Source organism: Neolamprologus multifasciatus, chromosome 3 (assembly GCF_963576455.1).
Source record: "Neolamprologus multifasciatus chromosome 3, fNeoMul1.2, whole genome shotgun sequence".
Classification (NCBI taxonomy): domain Eukaryota; kingdom Metazoa; phylum Chordata; class Actinopteri; order Cichliformes; family Cichlidae; genus Neolamprologus; species Neolamprologus multifasciatus.
Genome location: NC_140441.1, coordinates 12,331,640 through 12,352,647, shown reverse-complemented (window position 1 = coordinate 12,352,647; position 21,008 = coordinate 12,331,640). Strand labels below are relative to the sequence as shown.

General features: G+C 41.4%; 2 protein-coding genes across 6 annotated transcripts; both read left to right on the top strand.

The window, feature by feature from the left end:
- Positions 1 to 370: 370 nt before the first annotated feature.
- On the top strand, positions 371 to 14,588 carry rpgrip1 (RPGR interacting protein 1). 4 transcript variants are annotated; one of them, XM_085138988.1, is made up of 31 exons: positions 371 to 667; positions 954 to 1,093; positions 1,317 to 1,370; positions 1,473 to 1,590; positions 1,810 to 2,015; positions 2,105 to 2,207; positions 3,558 to 3,695; positions 4,510 to 4,615; positions 4,704 to 4,727; positions 4,829 to 4,975; positions 5,093 to 5,166; positions 5,281 to 5,486; positions 5,575 to 5,681; positions 5,769 to 5,819; positions 5,913 to 6,092; positions 6,184 to 6,301; positions 7,543 to 7,706; positions 7,787 to 8,132; positions 8,229 to 8,389; positions 9,714 to 9,946; positions 10,041 to 10,156; positions 10,428 to 10,648; positions 10,737 to 10,778; positions 10,878 to 11,062; positions 12,626 to 12,704; positions 12,841 to 12,904; positions 13,038 to 13,132; positions 13,291 to 13,480; positions 13,573 to 13,657; positions 13,778 to 13,905; positions 14,259 to 14,588. In XM_085138988.1, exons 2-31 carry the CDS (start codon positions 1,006 to 1,008, stop codon positions 14,477 to 14,479), a joined length of 4,050 nt encoding a protein of 1,349 aa, XP_084995114.1. In that variant the 5' UTR covers positions 371 to 667; positions 954 to 1,005; the 3' UTR covers positions 14,480 to 14,588. The 4 variants fall into 4 exon arrangements, with proteins under 4 accessions (XP_084995114.1, XP_084995106.1, XP_084995097.1 ...); XM_085138980.1 differs by having other exon boundaries at positions 3,555 to 3,695; XM_085138971.1 differs by having other exon boundaries at positions 1,470 to 1,590.
- Positions 14,589 to 14,908: 320 nt separating this feature from the next.
- fam113 (family with sequence similarity 113) lies at positions 14,909 to 20,824 on the top strand. 2 transcript variants are annotated; one of them, XM_085139083.1, is made up of 9 exons: positions 14,909 to 15,269; positions 15,542 to 15,623; positions 16,842 to 16,921; positions 17,188 to 17,420; positions 17,766 to 17,916; positions 18,871 to 19,117; positions 19,254 to 19,310; positions 19,981 to 20,169; positions 20,387 to 20,824. In XM_085139083.1, the coding sequence occupies exons 1-9, from the start codon at positions 15,267 to 15,269 to the stop codon at positions 20,533 to 20,535; spliced, it is 1,191 nt and encodes a 396-aa protein (XP_084995209.1). In that variant the 5' UTR covers positions 14,909 to 15,266; the 3' UTR covers positions 20,536 to 20,824. The 2 variants fall into 2 exon arrangements, with proteins under 2 accessions (XP_084995209.1, XP_084995218.1); XM_085139092.1 differs by lacking the exon at positions 14,909 to 15,269 and having other exon boundaries at positions 15,557 to 15,655.
- The last annotated feature ends 184 nt before the right edge of the window (positions 20,825 to 21,008 follow it).

Below are 21,008 nucleotides of genomic sequence, written 5' to 3'. Positions count from 1 at the left end.
AACACAATGAATTGACTGAATCATCTTCGTATGTCCTTTTCATTTGTATAATAAACCATCAGGCCATGAAACTGCTTGTCAGTCAATTAATTCCTAGCCTCTGAAAATACTGTAATAAAAGTGACCTTGAGTAGAAAAGCACTACATGAGAACCCGAGTTTTTCAATCAGCTGCTGTTATCTGTTGTATATGGGGTGGCTGTATACAGCCTCGAGCCTCCACCCACGTATTTATTATCTTCTTCCCTTGTGCTTCAGTAAACAGATCTGAGACCTGCTTCACTCTAATAACAGCTCTCCTCAGTCATTATAACCTAACTACAAACTGATTTCAGAGCACATCTTAATCTACAATCTGATGCTCGCTAATCAGATTAGCGTGGAAATAGGATTAGCATCCACGCATGTGGAACACTACTTCAAGATTGGACCACGACTACTATATACTAATGTTTCTCACTGAATTACATCTATGCACGGAAATATATTAACATAGATCTAAAGTAGAAAGCATCTCTCTGTGAAGACTAAGCTAACAGAGGTTGGGAAGGAACGAAAGAAGAAAGTCTTAAGAGGGATTAAACCTGGACAGGAAGGACAGACATAAATCCTGCCTGGTTGTGCTGGACACCAGGCTCAAGTAGGAAACACCACACAATTCTCACACGGTGAGTTAAATAGCTCTTATTAGGAAAGCTTTCAGTGTTGAAGTCTGAATTCTTTAAAAAACTGTTAGCTTTTCTGGGCATTGAGCACATTACAGTTTAAACTAGTCACTTTTGAATATCTTTAAAAATAGACTGTAGAGAGACCCTACAATTATTCTCTCTCTCTGTTTTTAATTGTTGTAAGCCGTTTAGTGTAGTTACCATAGTGAAACTTTAAAACATGTCATATTTGCAGTATTAAGGTATTTAGTCTTCAGTAATTCAACCTCATTTGAACCAAATTCAGGTTTTGTAAGGCTGACGGTTTCTGAGAAGATGAGTCTGTGAAGAGCGGTGTAATGTCGCTGGTGGTGGACGAGACAGCTGGGGACCTCCCAGTGAGGGATGTGGGCCTGATGAGAGGGGGACTGATGCCAACTGTCCCAGGTTGGTTTGTACTGATGTGTGTTTTTGTCTGTCCTTAAAAACACAACTTGAAGAAAATAAACCAAAATCTTGAAGTACAAGCATCAAAGAGATAATGCCAATGAAAGTTACAATTTAGCTTTGTGTTAAGTCTCAGTTTATTAATTATGAGCAGGGTTTAGGCAATAAATAAACTGTCATCAGGAATAACTCTGCAAATATCGCCTCATTGCCATCTTCTCAGATACTCTACGGGATGTCAAGTCCTGGAAGAAGCATCATGTCATGAGGACAAAAGGTAAAAGCACTTCAGGTTTTTATAGTCTGTATGGAAGTCGCACAACTTCAGTTTTCATGTCTGTGTGTGCTTTCTCTGTGTCTCCATCTCCCTGTCCAGCAGACCCTCAGCGCCTTTTTCGATTTCCCAGAGAGCACCTGGAGGACATGTGCCTCCGACTGCAGGAGGAGAACAGTGTGCTAAAACAACACACACGCACCCAGGACCAGAGACTACGCAGGTAACACACACACAAAAAACACTTTTTGTACCTGATTCCATACATTTGAACAACGTGGAGCATATTAATGAAAATTTATTTACTGGCAATGAGATGAAAGTAATATTGAAACCCCAAAGAGAGATTAAGGAGTGCCTTTTGCACTCTTTAAAGGCACTTACTGAACACCTGTCAGCTAATGCAAACTGTGGCCAATTAAACCTCTCTGCTTTGCCTCAGTATGTCTGCTAGGCTAATGCGTCTTCGTCAGACCAGTCCTGGCTCCAGTGGTGTTAAGGAGAGGGACATGGAGGACACAATACAGGAGCTGGAAACCCGAGTGGCAATGCTGGAGAGCCAGAAAGGAGTGCTGCAGAACAAACTCAGCCTGGCCAAGCAGCACATTATGGACCTGGGAGCTCGCACACCCTACAAATTCAGCAAAGGTGTGTGCAACAACAACAGCAAGAATAGAGGCCGCAGTGATTCCCTCTTAAATCTCTTTATTTTCCTTCCCTGGTCTTCGTGTTGTTAGGTAAAAATCTGGACGGAGACGGTGGAATGAGGAGGGCAGCCCAGACTGCACCACCTCGATATGGCCCTACACTGGAAGACACCAGGGCAGAGATGGAGAGGTTGTAAGTGTCCCATGTGTGATGTGCTAAATGACCAAATGATCCATTAGCTACAGCAGATCATCCTTTAGCGCAGACCTTCCCAAAGTGTGGGGGGCGCAGAGCCATTGCAGGGGGGGCGCGGAATGAAAGGGGGAGAAAAAAACAAAACGCTTGGACACTGCTAGCACGGGGCGGCCACAGAAACGCAAAGCAGGAGATGAAGCATAGCTGAATATGTTTCCAAACCAACTTCATTCTAAGCCAAAGACTAGAAAATATGGTGAAGCAAATCTTCCCTTTGGTTTCACCTGCACAAGTGCCGAGGTAGGTCTCCTTGCAGAATTGGTTTTCCCTTCGTTGGGAGCAGCGCTGGGCTGTTCAAATCATGGACAAACAGTATCCCACATTCTTGATTTTTAGTTCAAACACTTGTTGTAATGACTAACTACTCCTGACATTTTGGAGATGTTTGCTCTTTATACATTAAAATTACAGCGGGATACAAATAACATCAGGCTGATCCTGCAACAATTTGTTCCCCCTGTCTAAATCACGGACAAACAGTATCCCACAGTTGTTTATGTTTTTAAACCCATTTTGCACAGAGAGGCATTTTTTGAAAATGCATTGATAGGAATGTTGAATATTATTACAGAGGAAAAAAACAACTACACGACGCCTCTGCCTTTGTAAATGGAGGGACAGTAACTGCTTGTGTATATGTAAGCGTGTAAAAACTGCAGATAGTAAGATTAACAGTATTTTGTCTCTATCTGCCATTCTGCAATTCATCTCATGTAAACAATAACGTGGCGCACAGCGTGACATGAAAAAGGCACATACCTTGTTGTGTGAGGAACTCTGTATTCCTCGTCCACATGTAAATGCAAAAAAGGAGTTTTAAAAAAAATCTCTGTTTTCGGTGATTCGAAACGCCGTTTCCGTGTGGACGAAACAGCTGCGTTTTCAAAAATACTCGTGTAGGTGCGGACGTAGCATAAAAGAGTTAGTAGTTTATTTTATTACTACCTGTAATTTATTGCAGATTACTTGTATTTGTTTAATTGTTTACTAAATGTTTGAGATGTGAAAGAAACCGCAATGGAGCAAAATAAGGGTGTGTGTGGTTGGAGGATGTGTTTGTGCGCGTGCACGCGCTGGAGGGGGGCGCGAACATTTTTCTTGTAAAACAAAGGGGGGCCCAGCAAAAAAAGTTTGGGAACCACTGCTTTAGCGTCACATGACTGACCACACTCTTGCGTAGCTGAAGTAAATCACATGACGCACGTTAATAAGCGACGAGGAAAACATCTGCACTAAAAACCTCTGAGAGTCTCATCATGATCTCACTGTGTCTTTCCCACCCAGCAGGTCCACCATGACAGAACAGGTGAGGATGGCAGAGCTGGAACTAACTGCACAGGCGCTCAGAGACTCACTGAGAGAGAAAGAGAAAGAGATTGAGGGGACCTTTCGAGAGATGAGGAAGCAACAGGCCGACAGACACCGGTAGCTACAGCAGAGACATCACAGAGACAATAATGAAACAATTAAATAAAATAGGATAATTGATGTTACTGCATTTTTTAAAAGGCTTTTTAGGGGATATTTATGTTCACTGTGAGAATAACTGTGAATGCTCAGCATGACAGCATCCTAATTTGACTTAATTTGCTTGTGCCGTTTGTAGCATTTCCTCCTAAACAAGAACGTTAAATGGCAGCATTGTAGAGCTAAGTGCCTGTGTGCATGATGCAGCATGTATCCTCTCAGCATATCATACAATAATCTCACACGTTGTATCACAGCTGTACACTTGAATTGAGTTGAGCCCTTTGTGCTCACTTTCACACTCTACCAGACAAACTTTGCACAGTTCACCAGTGAGTGAATCAGCTGATTTAAAATAAGTCTTGTTTATGTTTTACTGGGCTTCGGCACAGCCTGTCCGTTCAACCCACTCACTGTCTGAAAGCTCACTGTGTGTTGTAGCTCCTCAGTCTCCTTTTTGAACTTTCTTCCTATTGGCTGAAAATTGCAAACAGAAGGTGTGAGCAAACACCAGGATCGTTCCCTCTCTTTGTCATCAACAAAAACTGAAAAAGCAAAAATAGAGCTGCCTTGTTTAAAGCGTTCATCGTGTTTGAGCATCCACTGCTGTAACGGTGAGGACAGAAAAGACAGAAAATAAGCCTGTGATCTTAAACTTTAAACACAAACATAAGCAAACATTTGCAGTTTTGCTTTTTTTTAAAAAAAAAAAAAAAAAGAACATAAGTAAATTCATCCATGAAATATATCCAAAATAATTTGTCTCTACCAGAATAACTATCAGGGAGAATGTGGATTTAATCCGTCTGCAAAAGCAGCTTTCAGAAAAGAGCGCTGCCCTGAGAGTTGCACAGGAGAAATTCACCAACCTGCAAGAGGTCAGAAACACTGTCTGTCAAACATTTCTTTTCTTATGTCACAGGAACTTCTTTTTTCAGCTTATTAGACATTTTGCTTTTCTTCTAGGCTTATGAGAATCAGCTAGAAGAGGTAAAGGTCTCAGCACACTGATAAAGTTCAGCTGATGTTTCAGGTAAATAAAATTTGAAAAAGCGCTAATCGTAGTTTTGACTGCCATGTTTTTATATCAGACTCAGAGATCAATGAGGGAAAGTCAGGGAGCTCTGCTGGGGAAAGCTGAGGAACTGACCGAACAACTGAAACAGGAAAGACAAAAAGCTCTGGAACTAGAGGGACAGCTCACCAACACGACCCTGTCTCTGCAGACCCTCGACAAGGTACGCTACCTCATCTGCATGAACAAATCTAAGAGAGAACCTCAAAGATGACAGAAGGATGTCTATGGTTCATTACCAAAAATCTGGAGATCATATAATATATAATTTCTCTATCAGCTGCAGGAGAGGATATCAGACCTGGAAGGAGAGAGGGACCTGATTAAAAGAAACTATGACATGCTGCTAGAAAGGTAAAAGAGTATGTGCTTCAAGACCAAAGAAAGTTATTAATTCCAATATAAACCCCAAAACATCACCTGCTGTTTCAGTGGTTATTTAAACCTTCTTTGCCACCCTTTTTTCAGTACTTTATCTTCTCAAAGCACCCATGATCACCAAGTGGAAAAACAGAAAGAAGTGCTCCAGACAAGCGAGAAGCTCGGGGGAAATATGAGCAGGATGGAGGAAATGCTGCTGGCAGAGCAGGAAGACAGGCGCAGGCTGGAAGTAGAGAAGGAGAAACTGAGGCGAGAGAAGGAGATACTGGAGGAGCAGATGGAGCAAGAAAGAGGTCTCTTCATTTCTCAGCATGTGCTCGTCCAAAGCAAACAGGTTGTGTAATAACAACCCCGTTTGTTCATTTCTGTTGTTACATTTAGAGCTTTCTTTGTCTATGAGAGACAAACAAGAGCAGCTGGAACAGGAGGCGCTCCGGTACAAGGAGCAGGTCTCTGCTCTGCAGGACAGGCTGGACTCTGTGAGCAAGGTCCGAAGTTTTCAGCAGCTAATTTACACTTTCTGTGTGTTATCGGTGCTTTAAGCACACTTTGTGACACAGTTCCCTCTCTTCCAGGAGTTTGACATGAGCGTTGAGGAGCTGAGTGAAACCCTTCTGCAGATCAAGGTTTGCACTCTGTTGTACCCTGTTAGACAAACAAACCACATAAATTAGTAGATAAATTGCCTTTTTTTTAGCCTCGTGTCGTGTTCACTGCAGGCATTTAGAATGCAGCAGGAGACCAAGGAGGGTTTGCGCTTCCTCCTGGCTGATGGGAAGTTGGAAGATTCACCCTGCGAGCTGGTGAATATCCAGGCATCTCATGCTGAGTCTGTGCTCGAATTACAGAAAACCAGAAACCTTTTACTGCTGGAGCACCAAATCACTAAAGACCTGCAGGTTTGCACAGCTTTTAAATGCATATGCGAATTATGTGGAACATAGCCGTTATCGCCATTTTTTCGCAATTTCTCCCATTTTCTTCTCAAAGCAAGAGTTAAGTACAGTCAGCCAGAAGGTGGGGAGAGAGAGAGAGGAGAGCAGGAGGAGGATTGCAGAGAAAGACAAACTGCTATCAAAACGAGCTCTGCAGATCAACAGCTTACAAGGTGTGACGGTGAAAATGACAGCAACCCTTTCTACATAGCTATGCTAGCTAATAAACTACCATAGCTATGCAGATGACACACAAATATATATCACAATGTCACCAGGAGACCGAGGCCCTGTACAGGCTCTTGGTAAATGCACTGAGGAAATTAATGACTGGTTGTGCCACAATTTTCTCCAGCTAAACAAAAACAAAACTGAGGTAATAGTCTTTGGCGCCAAAGAAAAACGATTACAGGTCACCAGAGAACTTCAATCTATACACCTAAAAACCACAAACCAGGCGAGAAATTTGGGTGTAGTGATGGATGCAGACCTAAACTTAGAAAAGCACATTAAGACAATAACAAAATCAGCTTACTATCACCTCAAGAATATTTCAAGGATAAAAGATCTGATGTCTCAACAGGACCTGGAAAAACTAGTCCATGCATTCATCTTTAGTAGGCTTGACTACTGTAACAGCATCTTTACAGGTCTACCTAAAAAATCAGTCAGACAACTACAGCTCATTCAGAGCTCTGCTGCTCGAGTCCTCACTAAGACCAAAAAAGTGGACCACATCAGTCCAGCTCTGAGGTCTTTACACTGGCTGCCTGTCTGTCGGTGGATAGACTTTAAAGTTCTGATGCTGGTCTATAAAGCTCTGAATGGTTTAGGACCAAAATACATCAGTGACCTCCTGACCCAGTATGAACCTTCCAGATCCCTCAGGTCATCTGGATCCGGTCTTTTATCAGTTCCCAGAGTCAGAACCAGACACGGAGAAGCTGCATTCAGCTTTTATGCTCCATATATCTGGAACAAACTCCCAGAAAGCCTCAGATCAGCTGAAACACTCAGTTTATTTAAATCCAGGTTGAAGACTCACCTGTTCTCAGCTGCATTTGAATAAAACACCAAATCCGCACTTAAGCTTAAATTTCAAAACTTACATTTTAACTACTGATTTTATCTGTTTTGATTTTATATACTGTTTTGTTTGTTTGTTTGTTTGCTTGCTTGTTTTAATCAATTTTAAATCATGCTTTTTATTTGTTTTTGTTTCTAATGTCTCTGTAAAGCACTTTGAATCACCTTGTTGTTGAATTGTGCTATACAAATAAACTTGCCTTGCCTTACATTATAGTAACGACAAACAATTGCTAATTAGTTACTCAGACTTACTATTTGACATGCAAGAAATGATGTACATTAGACAGAATCTCCAAATATTTTATTTTCTCTTCTGTACCTAAAGCCCAGTTGAAAGAGTTGGCATACAGCCCCAGGAACTACAAACGTACCATACCAGTACAGTACACCTGGCCAGTTGGAGATCAGGAGGTGGTGCAGCCCATTGAGGATGACATGTCATTCTCTCAGCTCAAGGCTGGGGAATCGCTGCTAGAGATCCACCTGAAGGTAAAGACTCACACCCCGAACCTGAATAATTTCAAGCTGTTTTCCCAAAGGTTATGATAACTGCTCATTCCCATCACCAGGCTGCAACCTTCACCCCAGCAGGACTGCGTATTATGGGGGGCATCCATCCAGGGGCAGATAAAGGTGAAGATATTGTGAGCTTCTGCACGTACAGCCTGCTGGACTTTGAGATGCACTCTACTCCTCTGGTGTCGGGAAGCCAGCCCAATTATGGCTTCACATCCCGCTACTGCCTGACAGTCCGGGATGTGGGCCGGCTGGGAGGTCAGGGGTCAAGAGTCAGAGTAGAGCTCCACCAGGCATTAGGAGGAGTCCGGTTTGTGACCCACGGAAGTGGACAAATGTCTCTAATGGGTGCCATAGAGAGGAGAGGAGAGCGTATTGGTGGACACGTGAATATTACAGGTGTGTAAAGAGAAGCTGTTTTGTTAATTTCACTGCATAGATGAAAAAAAAGATCTCTTAGAAATGTTTTCGTTTTATTTACCGTCTCCCTCTCAGGACACGAGGGTGAAATTGTTGGTGTTGTGGATTTCTGGGCACGTCTGTTCCCTCCTGCAGAGCCTGTGGCCACTGTGGCAGAGAGTGGAGCTGACTGGAAAACAGTGAGACACAGAAGCCCTGTGCAGGTCACGCTTGGGTGGCAAGACAGCATTCATGAGGTAAATCAGAGAGAAGACAAGCTGATGAAAGCACAGGGAATAGTGTGTCCACACTGGGAATACACACAATTTGACCTTCCAGCTCATACTGCACCTACTGTATGAGCTACATGCAGTGTTGGAAGGTTACTTTTAAAATGTATTCCATTACAGAATACAGAATACATGCCCCAAAATGTATTCTGTAACGTATTCCGTTACGTTACTCAATGAGAGTAATGTATTCTGAATACTTTGGATTACTTAATATATTATCATGCTGTTTACAGCTACATGAATGTACTATTGCTGTGATTTATTACTGTTACTGAAGGTCCGCAGCTCCGAACCGTAGTAAAGGGACCTCTGGCTAATACGGTGGGTTCTGTGTCGGGCTCGTAGCCGAAAACTAGCTTTACTTTGTTGTCTGGGTCAACTTTGCTAGCGAGAGACAGAGAGAGGCGTTGAAAGGCTGCTCCAACCGAACTTATTGTTTTTGGAGGAAAACACGAACACGGTGTACAGTCGAGTCTTAATAGCTTACTTACAACTGGGCTCGTCAGGCACTCTTCTTGGCTGCAGTGGTTATTATTATATTTACATGCTTCCAGCTCCCGTTTTTGCTCGATGACAGCTCGTACTTTTCCTTTTTCTCCCTCCCTCGCTCACAGACACATAATGTGTATGGCAGTCCATTCTCCCTGCAGCACGGACTACACTGCCCATGATGCTACATTCTTTAGAGCTATACCTGTAGCATTCTGCCTATTAGCTTAGCACAACAACAACAAAAAGGCCTCTCTCACCCAGGAAACACGCAGAGAGAGAGCGTCACCCTGTAACCATGGCAACCGTAACGCTGCCGCCTGGAACAACAGAACGTAGCTGTCAAACAAAACCCAAACAGGCCTGACCCGCCACAATATGAAACAGGAAAGTACCACCGTGTAATCCATTTATTTCAACAAAGTAACTGTATTCTAAATACCACCTTTTTAAACGGTAACTGTAACAGAATACAGTTACTCATATTTTGTATTTTAAATACGTAACGGCGGTACATGTATTCCGTTACTCCCCAACACTGTAGGCTACATGTATGTTCACATGTGTTAAGGCAAATCTGTGCCCCTTGTCACCTTGTTCAGCTGGAAGTTAAGTGTGTGTATTTGTTACAAAATGCATTCATTGTATTTAACCTTCTAGCTTTTTGGGGGTTTTTTGTTTTGGGGGAGGTGGGGTTCCAATTTGAGTCCAGTTTGGGTGAAGTAGCCTTTTAAAGTTGGATGCTCTGCTTCCAAACATATACAGAATCTATTTATGACTCTATTTATATTTATGGCAGGAGTTACATGACTATGGTGGAGGAATCCCCAATGAACTGGTGGTAATGCTGGAACGCTGTGTGGACCTCAGCGCTCGATGGCCAGGACTACTTCCTGATGCCTACCTGACATACAGGCTATACGACCTGCCACCACATGTCTCTCAAACAACCAAGTGTACAGCTGATCCAGTGTTCAATGACGCTACTAGTTACCCACTTGCAATAACAACTGATGTGCTGCAGTACCTCAGGTACGCTAGTTCAAAAGTTTTCTTTTGTTTTTGTTTCTATTTAATCTCACCTTTAGCAGCCTGCTAACTTCACTCAATTGCACCTTTTTCTCAGGTCAAGCAGTCTGTGGGTGTACGTGTTTGATGACAGTGATGACCAGATACCTCCACCTTATCTGGCCAAAACCCCAATACCACTGCGAACCCTGGCTACAGGGAGAGAGATCAGAGGTGAGGGATGGAGAAAAGTAAAAGAACTGCATGATTTTATGTCATTCACATGACATTAATGTAGATGAAGGTGGAAAAAAGTTGCTACAAAGTATCTACAAAGTAACACAAATTGGTTTATAATACTTTTATTTAACCTATTTACATGCTTGTTTAGGGAAACTGATCATATACAGGTTGTAAAGTACCATCTGTTTCTGAATCAATTTTGTAGCATTGCTCAAAAACCAGAAAGGCTGGATATCTCACAAGTTTCTTTATATTTTGCCAGGGGATTATGTGCTGAGAGATCCAGCCGGTGGACCTCGAGGCATGGTCAGAGTAATGATGAAATGGAAGTACCCATTTCAGCCACCTGTGGATGCCTTGCTAGGCCGACAGGGAAGCAGAATGAACGTGCAGGGCAGAGCACGGGAAAGCAGTGAAAGGGAGGAGACGAGACGAGAGAAGGATGATGCATCACAGAGACCCATAGCTAAGCCCAGAGTGAAGGTGAGGAAAGTGCATGATATCTGTGTGTTCAAAGACACGTCCTATCCCCTATAGCTTAAAATCTGTTTTTCTATTGCTTTTTTCACAGACTTGGACACCTGAGCCTTTGCAGAAAGAGATGAAAGCCTGGGTAGGGTTTTAATCTGAAGAATGTGTGGGTGAGGTAGTTCAGCACACAATACAGCCATGTTTGTTTGTGCACTGATATACAATATTTGTCGGCTTACAGCCTCGGCCACCACCCACCAAGCAGAGGAGCTCACAGGATGTAAGAGCAGAGCAAACCACATCTGTGAGGCCACTGTCTACAGACAGAAAGAGGTCTGCTAAGAGGTCGCCTGAGCTTTACCAGAGAACACCTCATCTGACACCTGAGCCAAGACTGACCACACCTTCTCATTTGCCAGCTACTAAGTAATTTCTTTACAAGGGGCGCTTCTTAAAGTTCATATCACTGAAAATAGTTACATATGAAAACCAAATAAGATTTTTAAATCCATAATAATCAGTTTTAATTGTTTTAATAATTGACTGGAAGTTTCAACCATCGCTTTTATGTAGGGATGCACCGATACCGATACTGGTAGCGGGTAGCGGGGCCGATACTGTAAAATGTGTGTGTACTCATACTTGTAAAAGTTAACCGATACCATGAACCGATACCAACTTATTTCATTAATCAGAGGGTGGCTTGTCATTTTTGTTGTAGTTTTTTAGATTGGCCACTAGGGGGACATCCCGCGCTAAACAGGCACAGGGTTAGACGAGTGAGACTGGCGGCTCCAGATAAAAAAGAGAAACTGGAGGCTGCTGTAGCTAGGCTAAACAAAATGTCAGCAGTGTGGACCGGAACAGCCAACTTTAACTCAGGTTTTGGAAAAGCGATGAAAAATGTCAAGAGAAAATCCACGGGCAGTTAAAATAACAGAGGCTCTGACTCATTTTATCGCTCTGGATGACCAGCCAATGCCGGTCGTGGAAAACATAGGATTCTTCTCAGCATACTCGAGCTGCGATATGAAATTCCCAACCGCCCACACATCAGGGAGATAATGGTGCCAAAACTTTCTGAAGAGGTAAAGACAAGCAGTGTGTGCGCGATGTCAGTCCTTGGTTTAACGGCACAGTGGACTGATGATCCACGGGCAGATGAGGAGTTTGTTCGTCAATGCCAAATACTTTCATTATTTTGTTTGTTTGTTTACAATATGGACACTCTGCAATAATTTAAAAGTTTATTTTATCAGCAAACCTAATTTGTATTTATTTTATTCCAAACAGAAGTGTTTATTTATTATTCTGAAAGCTCGAGACAGTGCCAATAGTTCAGTGATATTTTGTTAAATTACAATGTGGAGACTCTGCAATAATTTAACAGAAGTGCTTATTTTTCACTTGAAATTTTTTTGTGGTCATATTTATTAAGATTTTATTTTTTATTGGCAGGGAATATAATAACACCTGTCTTCCAATTCATTGCATTTGTGTGTGTGTGTGTGTGTGTGTGTGTGTGTGTGTGTGTGTGTGTGTGTGTGGTAGAAGTATCGTTTTTTGTACTCTGTATCGGCAAGTACTCAGATCCAAGTATCGGTATCGTATCGGTTTGAAAAAATTGGTATCGTTGCATCCCTACTTTTATGATCATGAGCAGAGCTGAGCAGAAACAGCTTAAGATTGACTCTCCCAGAATAGAGTTAACTTCAAGACCTGATATGGACCAAACGTGTAAATAATGTGGTAAACAAATAATATCAATCACTAAGGGCAGTGGTTCTTTCGCTGGAAATAACACTTTTGACATTTCAAACACCACACAGAGACCTTCATGTTTTGCAAAACCAACTATTTATTGGTACAAAACAAAATAATCTTTCAGCATCACATTTATTTAAAACAGTTTCATCCATCTGTCACTTATAAGAAATTTTGTAAGAAGAACATGATTAATTTTTAAAAATGTATTAAATCTTATTTAAGGTATTCAGAGAGAACATCTTCCAGACAATCACTTGCCACTGCGTCGAGGGTCAGCTCTGTCAGCGATGCCAGAACTCAGGTCAGCTCAATCGCCTTCTTGTTCTCAAAACAATGCTGTGAAAAGCTAATTTATGTAAATTTAGAATGAAAAGACACAAGCGAGAACTTGATGAATGGGCTCATGCGTCATGTGTTGTCTTCTTTTCTTTTTTCAGGATATTTCCATTGTGGATCAGGTGTCAGTTGTTGAGGGTGAAGACGAGGACAGGAGTGAGAGCGGTAACTATTCATATACAAACGACACACTTGATTTAGGTTGCTTACGGCAATTTATAGCTTTATCCTGCCATTCATTAAACACGCCGAAAAAAGACTGCTCAGTGCTGACAGTGCTTTGATTTTGACTAAACAGCTGCTGCAGAGGACACTGAAGCCCCCGAATCTTCAGAGTCAAGTTCCTCACAAAGTGACATCGTTGTCATACCACCAAAACGAAAAATGAGGAAGGTAACTGTCTGAAAAAACGGAGCAACAACAGACAACAAAGGAAACATTATAATAATACCGCCTTTACTGTGCTCTTCTACATAGCGCTACAGTGGGACGCAATATGAGCTTTTATTTTGGAAATAATGTGGAGGCCAACATTTGTCATTGTATTCCAGGGAGAAAAGCTTCGAGTGGAGATTCTGTCCCTGACTTTTGAACCTTCCTCAAATGTGGCGATGGATAAGTCAGTGCAGCGAGTGTACGTGGAATATCGGCTGCTGGGCATCCCGATGGAGACAACAGAAACACCCATGTCCCTCCGCAAACCTACCAAAGGAGAGGAGATTCACTACAACTTTACACGAGGTAAGAGTTAGTGAGCTGTCCATGTTTGTGCCAATAAGCTTTGAACTTTAAAGATCCTAAATAGACTCAAAATCTCTCTGTTTCTTTCTCAGTGATTTATGTGGATGGTTCACAGTCAACTCCACTTAGACGGTATCTTTACACGATGTTGGAGGGCACTGACCCCAACCAGGGCAGGTAGTGTTTGCAAAGAAATTGTACACGTTCAAATCTGACTTAAGAAGTTTAATAATATCTCTGCTATTGAAAAGTCTTGCTTCTAAATTTAAGTTCGTGTGTCTGTACGTGTCACGGCAGGTTAAGGTTCACAGTAGTCAGCGAGCCAATGGACGTTAACGAGGAGTGTGTGGACGTTGGACACGCTTTTCTGAACCTACAGGAACTGCTGCTCACAGGAAATGATGTCATTGAACAGCAGCTTGACAGTGCGTGAGGTTTTTTTTGAGCAGTGTTTATTCATTAGATATGCCGAAAAGTCTGTTCATCTCGATGCAGAGTTTTCAGTGGGAGAAACATCCAAGTGACTTCTTCACTCACTCAGTCTGGATGGTTGACGAAACGTTTCTCCCACTGAAACACACATCGAGATTAACAGAATCAACTTTTTGGGATTTCCCTACCTGGATGATTGAGCATGCATGAAGATAAATGGATATTTATTATGTGAAGGAAACCATCAAGACCCTTCACATTAATTCATAGTAGTTAAAATGACTGTTGACTACATCTAATTTGTAGAAATCATAATATTCTTTCAAATGGTTTCTCTTCCTGCCAGTTGTGAGCGTGGATGAAGACGAGGTGATAGGAAGTCTCAAAGTGTCTCTAGAAGCAGCTAAAGCTCTGACTGGGATATACCAGGAATTTCACGAGGAGGACAAGACTGAGAAAGATGAGAAGACAGATGAAGAAGAAGAAGAGGAGGAGGAAGAAGGGGAAGAAAAGAAAAAGGATCAGTTACAAGTGATAGATTATGATGATAACAGTGATTTCTACTGAAAGTAAAAGTGAAGCACGAGGATGAGCCTTGCTTTTTCACTTCCCATTTTAAAGCCTCATCAACATTCCCGATGGAAATAAATAAAGATTCATTTTTGAAAGACATAAATCTGTTTGAAGTTTATGTAATTTTGATTTTTTTTTCCTTTGCTTTTCTCTGCCAAACTCAGAATTTTAAGTGGCCGATTTTATTTGTTCTTTACACAAACAGTGTTCATTATATGACCGAAAACTAACTGATTTATAGAAAACCTTGGGCCAGCTGGTGTTATCACAGTAAAGTAGGAAATGGCTTAACAGGCACAAGAAGAGGCGTGGTTGTAATTCCATATGTGCACGTATATTTAAAAAAATAACTTCATATTTTTAATTTTTAAAAATCTTTTTTAAAAAAGCATCTAATATCTCTCTAATATTAATTCAATTTTTTTTATTAAGTAATTTATTTTTCATTATAAAATTAGTGTCGACCCATTAAGGTAGAGCACAGTCGTTAAAAGCACCATTTAATTGGCGACACCTGCAGTTTGTGGGTGTGCTTGAAACTCCGGAGTGAAATATTTGTAATATTTCTTTTTTTTAAAATTCACACCAACTTTAAACTTTTAAAACACTAAGTGGTTGAGGAGGCTGTCGCAACTTCGGGTCTTGAAACTAAAAACTTAGTGGCGCAAGAGCCACTTCAGATGAAATTTGGCTAACGCTAGCTAAACGCTAGCTAAGCTGGTTGAAAAATAACGCTGAACACCAACACATAGCATTTAAAAGGGGCTATCTAAACTCAAAAATGGTAAGTATTTATTACATAAGTGATTTTAAGCCAACAAAAAAATAGCCAGCTATTTTATTTATTTTTTAACCACTGTTGGTCATTAGTAAGCTAATGTTATTGCGAGAAGCTTGGAAGTATGGTAGACAAACTGATGTCCGGTCAATATCTCATCTGGAAAAACTACCTCACCTTTGAGTTTACACATTTAGGCATTTTTAGTGGAAAGTATTTATGACCACAATTTGAGCCCATAGAAAGAAGCAACAGTGTTTGACTTTGTAATTTAACAGCGGGAGATCATGAAGAGTGTGAGCCACCTGCAGGCCAGCCAGCTGCTCCATAACAAGTTCATCGTGGTGTTGGGAGACTCCAGTGAGTAGCTGGCTGACAAAATTAATGAATCGGTATTTACATTATCTATCTCTCTATTTACACTTGCGGTGTTCTTGTTTGCCCAACGTTGACTGTTTTGTGAATAAATCCACTTCACTTCGTTCACATCCACTTCATTAGGTTCAGTTTGGTAGTGCTGGAATTGATACCCGTTTACCTTCATAAATAACATAGGCTAGTTCTTCATGACATTTGTTCAAGTTCAACTAATGGCATCAGACACGCAGATTTGTGTGTGGCATCTTTATTATACAAGAGTGTGGTAACCATATCTGTTCACTGTGATCATAGGGATGAACATGGTCAGTAACTACACTCAGGTACGTTGCAGTTTATTTGCAAATATGTGTAATTTAATGGGGCAGCACTAAAATTACCCCAGATGAGTGTTTTACCACAACCAGGTTAAATTGTTCACCCAATCCAGGATGGATCCATGTTGTTAACCCTATGAAAACTCCATGTTCTAAGCCCTAAATTCTGACCCAATTCAATGCATCCTGTGCCCCAGTGTCAACTGCTGTCATCAAGACATTTTTATCCCGAAGTCTTTGTATATATTTTTCCCTTTCTAAACCATTCTCTGGCTCAAATAGATGGTAGTAATCAAGTTCAGTTTATCAGCAATTTCTAAAATGCTAAAAACACCAGCCCATTTTCTGCTAAGTGATGAATTAAATATTAAAGTGCACTTGGAAAGGTGTGCCCAATGAAAGGACTACTATCGAATCTCCATCGATCAATTCGCTTCAGCTTCTCCTTTTCAGGGTCGCGGGGGGCGCTGGAGCCTATCCCAGCTGTCATAGGGCGAGAGGCAGGGTACACCCTGGACAGGTCGCCAGTCTGTCGCAGGGCCAACACACAGGGACAGACAACCATTCGCACTCACATTCACTCGCACATTCACACCTAATGGCAATTTGGATTATCCAATTAACCTATCCCCACAAGCTGCATGTCTTTGGACGGTGGGAGGAAGCCGGAACCTGGAGAGAACCCACGCAAACACGGGGAGAACATGCAAACTCCACACAGAAAGACCCCGGCCTGATGTTAGAATTGAACTCAGGACCTTCTTGCTGTGCGGCAACAGTGCTAACCACCGTGCCACCGTGCTGCCCTACTATCGAATCTGTATAATGTAATGTACTAATCTATGGGGACTACTTCTAATCTATCATTTTATTTCTTCCTTAGTTCAGCGGGCAGTGTACAAGGATCTTGTTCTGCTGGTACAAAAAGAGAAATATCTTTCCTTGAGACAACTACGGAGCAAGGCAAGGGCTAAAATTTACCAGTTTTATACACTGATACAAAAAGAGTGCAGGGTGTATAATCATGTGCATGCTACCAGTTAAAACCTCAGCTAACTTATGCAATATAAAGTTTGTAATCATGCCACTGGTGTCATTTAAATTGTAATGTAAAAAAATGGGTGTAATATTTTTGCACAAATAGAAATGAGTCTCATTTGAATGCCGTGCTTTATATCTGTTCACCTCTTTGTTTGTGTTGTCCTCACACTTGTAACCTACTTCTTTAGGGTGAGATGAGCTTCGAACAGGACTGCCTGGTGGAAGGGGGCTGTCTGGGTCAAATGCACAACGGCACAGAGTACAAGGAAGTTCGACAGTTTCAGTCCGCCCACCATCTGGTCCGTTTTTACTTTGTGACGCGCATCTATTCTCGCTACATGAAGAGCATCCTGGAGGACTTCCGCCATGGTTTGAAACCAGATCTGGTTTTTGTTAACTCCTGTGTTTGGGATATTTCAAGGTGAGTATATTGCATAACTATTAATAAGGCTGTTGATTTGATTTCATTAAAGAGCGTATGTGAGATGAGTCAGACGTGAGAGTGATGGAATTCATATATTAGTGCTACAGTGTTGTTGTTTGCTAGGGATAGGCACAAAAAAAAATTCCCACACAGAAACCACATTCCCAGTCCAACCACAGGGTGGTGGGCTGTCAGAAACTGATTTTGTTAGGGGTGTTTTTCAGCACGCATCTATCAGTTCAGAAGAATCATAGCACAACTTTTTGTTTTCCCAATTGAATTCCTCCCACTGTAGTGATTTATGTTTGTTCTTCCCGTTTATGTCTGCACTGGGTGTTCTAGATACAGTTGCAGCTGGGTTGATGACTACAAGGAGAACCTTCATAGGTTCTTCGACGAGCTGCGTGAGGCTCTGCCAGAGGAAACGCTGGTCGTGTGGAACCTCACCATGCCCTTAGGAGAGAGGATCAAAGGTGGTTTCCTGGTGCCTGAGGTCTGTTAGCAAGTCCCATTTATATTATGATTTAACACTAATCTGATTGTGTTAAACACATTGCATGTCAAAAGTCTCTTGTCATCTGGGGAAAGCCGATCTAAAAAATTTGCATAAGCCATGTGCCTGTAGTGGATAATGTGATGCCACTGTCCTCTCAGCCAAGTGCTTTTAGAGGCTGAGTAACAGCAGAAATCGAATAGCATTAAGTAAGTAAGTAAAATTTATTTATATAGCACATTTCACAGATAAAAATCACAAAGTGCTTTACAATAAGATCAGACATACAAGTTAAAATTAATTAAAAGCCCGTTTGTATAAAAATGTCTTCAGCTGCTTTTTAAAGGAGTCAGTAAAGTCTAGACAGCGTAAAGACAACGGCAGAGAGTTCCACAGCCTCGGTGCCTGAAAAGCCCGAATCCCAAGTGTTTTAAACCTAGTACGTGGGACCACCAGTAGCCTCTGACCTGAAGACCTAAGTGCTCGGGATGAAGCATGAGGTTTCAACAGGTCAGAGATATACTGGGGAGCTTCACCGTGCAGAGCTCTAAAAGTTACAACTAAAATTTTAAAATGAACCCTAAAATTTACAGGCAACCAATGAAGAGAAGCCAACATCTGAAACCCCAAGGGACATGCCCAAAATTAATAGTATATTGGGTATGTCAGTATTTCTTTGTTTATTCAGAGTTGTAATTGCAATCTTGGTATCAAAATAAAGCTTTTGAGACTTCATCAGAGGTGTAACTATTACAGCAGATGCTACTGTGTCAAAGGAAGTGGGGATGCCTACATTTCTTTTATAAATTTTAATAAATATATTATGGTGCGATCTGTAGTTTTTTTTAAATACTTACTTTATAGGTCTATTGCTCTGCATTATTTTATTTTTTTTAATTTTACCATCTTCTGTTTTGAGCCTTAAAGCTTTGCCTTCCCCCTTATTTGCCTCAGATTGAGCACAAGGCACCCCAGTTGCGCTACGATGTGATTGAAGCCAACTTCTACAGTGGAACTCTGGCCGATGCCTATGGGATGGATGTGTTGGACCTCCATTTCCAGTTCAGATTCTCACTGCACCATCGAATGAAGGACGGAGTCCACTGGAACGCAGTTGCTCATCGCAAGATAACTTCTCTTCTGTTACAGCACGCTGCAGAGGCCTGGGGTGTGATATTGCCCTGTCCTGTGACTGTCTATGGTGAGAGGAAGTCAGGAGTCACACGTACATGCAGAAAAATATTTTGCACTTCTAGGATAAAATGTGGGTTGTTAGTGTTTAAGCTTTCTGCAGGGTTTGAAGTTCACCTTTTTTCTCCTTATTTTTTTGGGTGTAGATCACACGGAGGTTGCTGAGGAACAGCCAACCTATAACACTGCTCCAAAACACACAAGTAAGACGTTTTATGCAAACTTTGCAGAGACCTTGAACACACTTATTGTTTACAAAGTTTGGATAATGACCATATTATTACTGAGAATCTTGTAGTAAGAAGCAACAGCAACTTGAAGCCCTGACAACATGTATGTGGGTATTTTAGTGGACGTGGCTTTTTACCCCTCAGCCATAAAAGGCTTAAGAGGCACTGTCATCACCAGAAGAACAACTTCCCAACTTATGTGTGGGCAAGTTAAGCAGATTTCTATATGGTTAGGGTTGTATCATCACACATTGTTTTGGCAAGGTCTTGACAGCACTTCAGGGCGTCTTGTGTGTTTTTATGTGGGCGTAGATATTTTTCAAGATGAATGCAGAGAAACCTGTCTCAAAAAATACCCATGTTATGTGCAGATGTAGCTTGACAGTTTTAATTTTTGCAGGAGCTTCTCATGCTGTTTTATGTCCTACCAGTTATTAGAAATAGGAAAGACTTCTACTCATTCCTGGTCATTAAGGTGTTTCTGCCACAGAGAAACTGTTGCAGTAGATTTTCAGTGTTGATGTAGGTTGATACAAAACAAATATCTAAAAAACAATCAAAGGAATGACTGCAGACTGAATGCATCAATACACAGAATGCTCCTTTTAAAAGTTACCCTATTTCTGCTGTCTCTGTTTCACAGACTGGCGCTTGTCAGAGATACCTTACAATGGTTGCCGGGCAGAATTCTTCAGCGATTCACTCCCCACTAACTACTTTAACTTTGAAAGCCCAGGGCCACAGACGTGTCACCTTGAGGCTAATGGAACTCAGAAAGCTGCACTCCCACCAAAACCTCACCACAGAAATCAGTACAGAGAGACTAGAAATGGTAAGTGTGCATACACTGGAATGTGGACATACTTGTAATGGAATGAAAAGATAGGGACACGCATGCTGGAATTCACTCTGCTGTCAAAATATTTGCTTTAAAACTCAGGTATCGATGTCTTTTGACTAGTTGCTGATTAGCTTTTTCACTGTGCAAAGATGTGATAACTTGAAGCTGCCATGTCTGCTCCAGATATAACATGTCCTGTGTCCTGCAGGTTTTGACTACAGGCCTGCGCACCGCTTTGAGCCCTACCAGGAGTACAATCATCAACATGTGATGAGAAGCAGGCACACCAGACACCACTATGCCCCGTATACCCAACACAGACCCTTTTACTATGGCTACAATGGCGGCTACTACTGAATAGGTGTTTTACAAGCAGCAGACGTGTCCAAATTCTATTCGAGTTATCTTTTCTGTATCATCGGGACATTTTTCATTTTAACTGCAGTCCTGTGTTTTACATCTACTAATAAGAAGCATCTTTTTTTATTAACCTGTAAGTACATATACAATAGTTTACCCTTATTACACATTTTCTTAGTTGTCTAAATTCAATCTTTCTGTCACCAACAAGACATTTTAAATTTCAGATTTCAAAGTTTGTATTTTTCTAAAGTTAAAATTAAAGTGTTGACTGTTATTGCTAAAATGTGTATCATTATTCTTCTTGTCTCTTCACATTTCTTACAGGTTGGATATAGTATAGATTTGGTGGGGGTGGGGGGGGTTAAACCCTGAATACTTATATTAACAGCTATAGTTAATGTGGTTGTGTCTGCAAAACTCTTTTGAATAAAGTTTCACACACTTTATTGGTGAGATAGTTAATGTGA

What these genes read in the sequence shown, in the direction of transcription:
- fam113 (XM_085139083.1), top strand. An exon ending in CGTGGTGTTGGGAGACTCCA is followed by an intron (nt 15,624 to 16,841) that starts GTGAGTAGCTGG and finishes TTTCTTCCTTAG; the next exon opens with TTCAGCGGGCAGTGTACAAG. An exon ending in GTGGTTTCCTGGTGCCTGAG is followed by an intron (nt 17,917 to 18,870) that starts GTCTGTTAGCAA and finishes TATTTGCCTCAG; the next exon opens with ATTGAGCACAAGGCACCCCA.
- rpgrip1 (XM_085138963.1), top strand. Translation starts at nt 1,006, where the DNA reads ATGTCGCTGGTGGTGGACGAGACAGCTGGGGACCTCCCAGTGAGGGAT. An exon ending in GCAGATGGAGCAAGAAAGAG is followed by an intron (nt 5,487 to 5,574) that starts GTCTCTTCATTT and finishes TGTTACATTTAG; the next exon opens with AGCTTTCTTTGTCTATGAGA. An exon ending in TGCTAGAGATCCACCTGAAG is followed by an intron (nt 7,707 to 7,786) that starts GTAAAGACTCAC and finishes TCCCATCACCAG; the next exon opens with GCTGCAACCTTCACCCCAGC.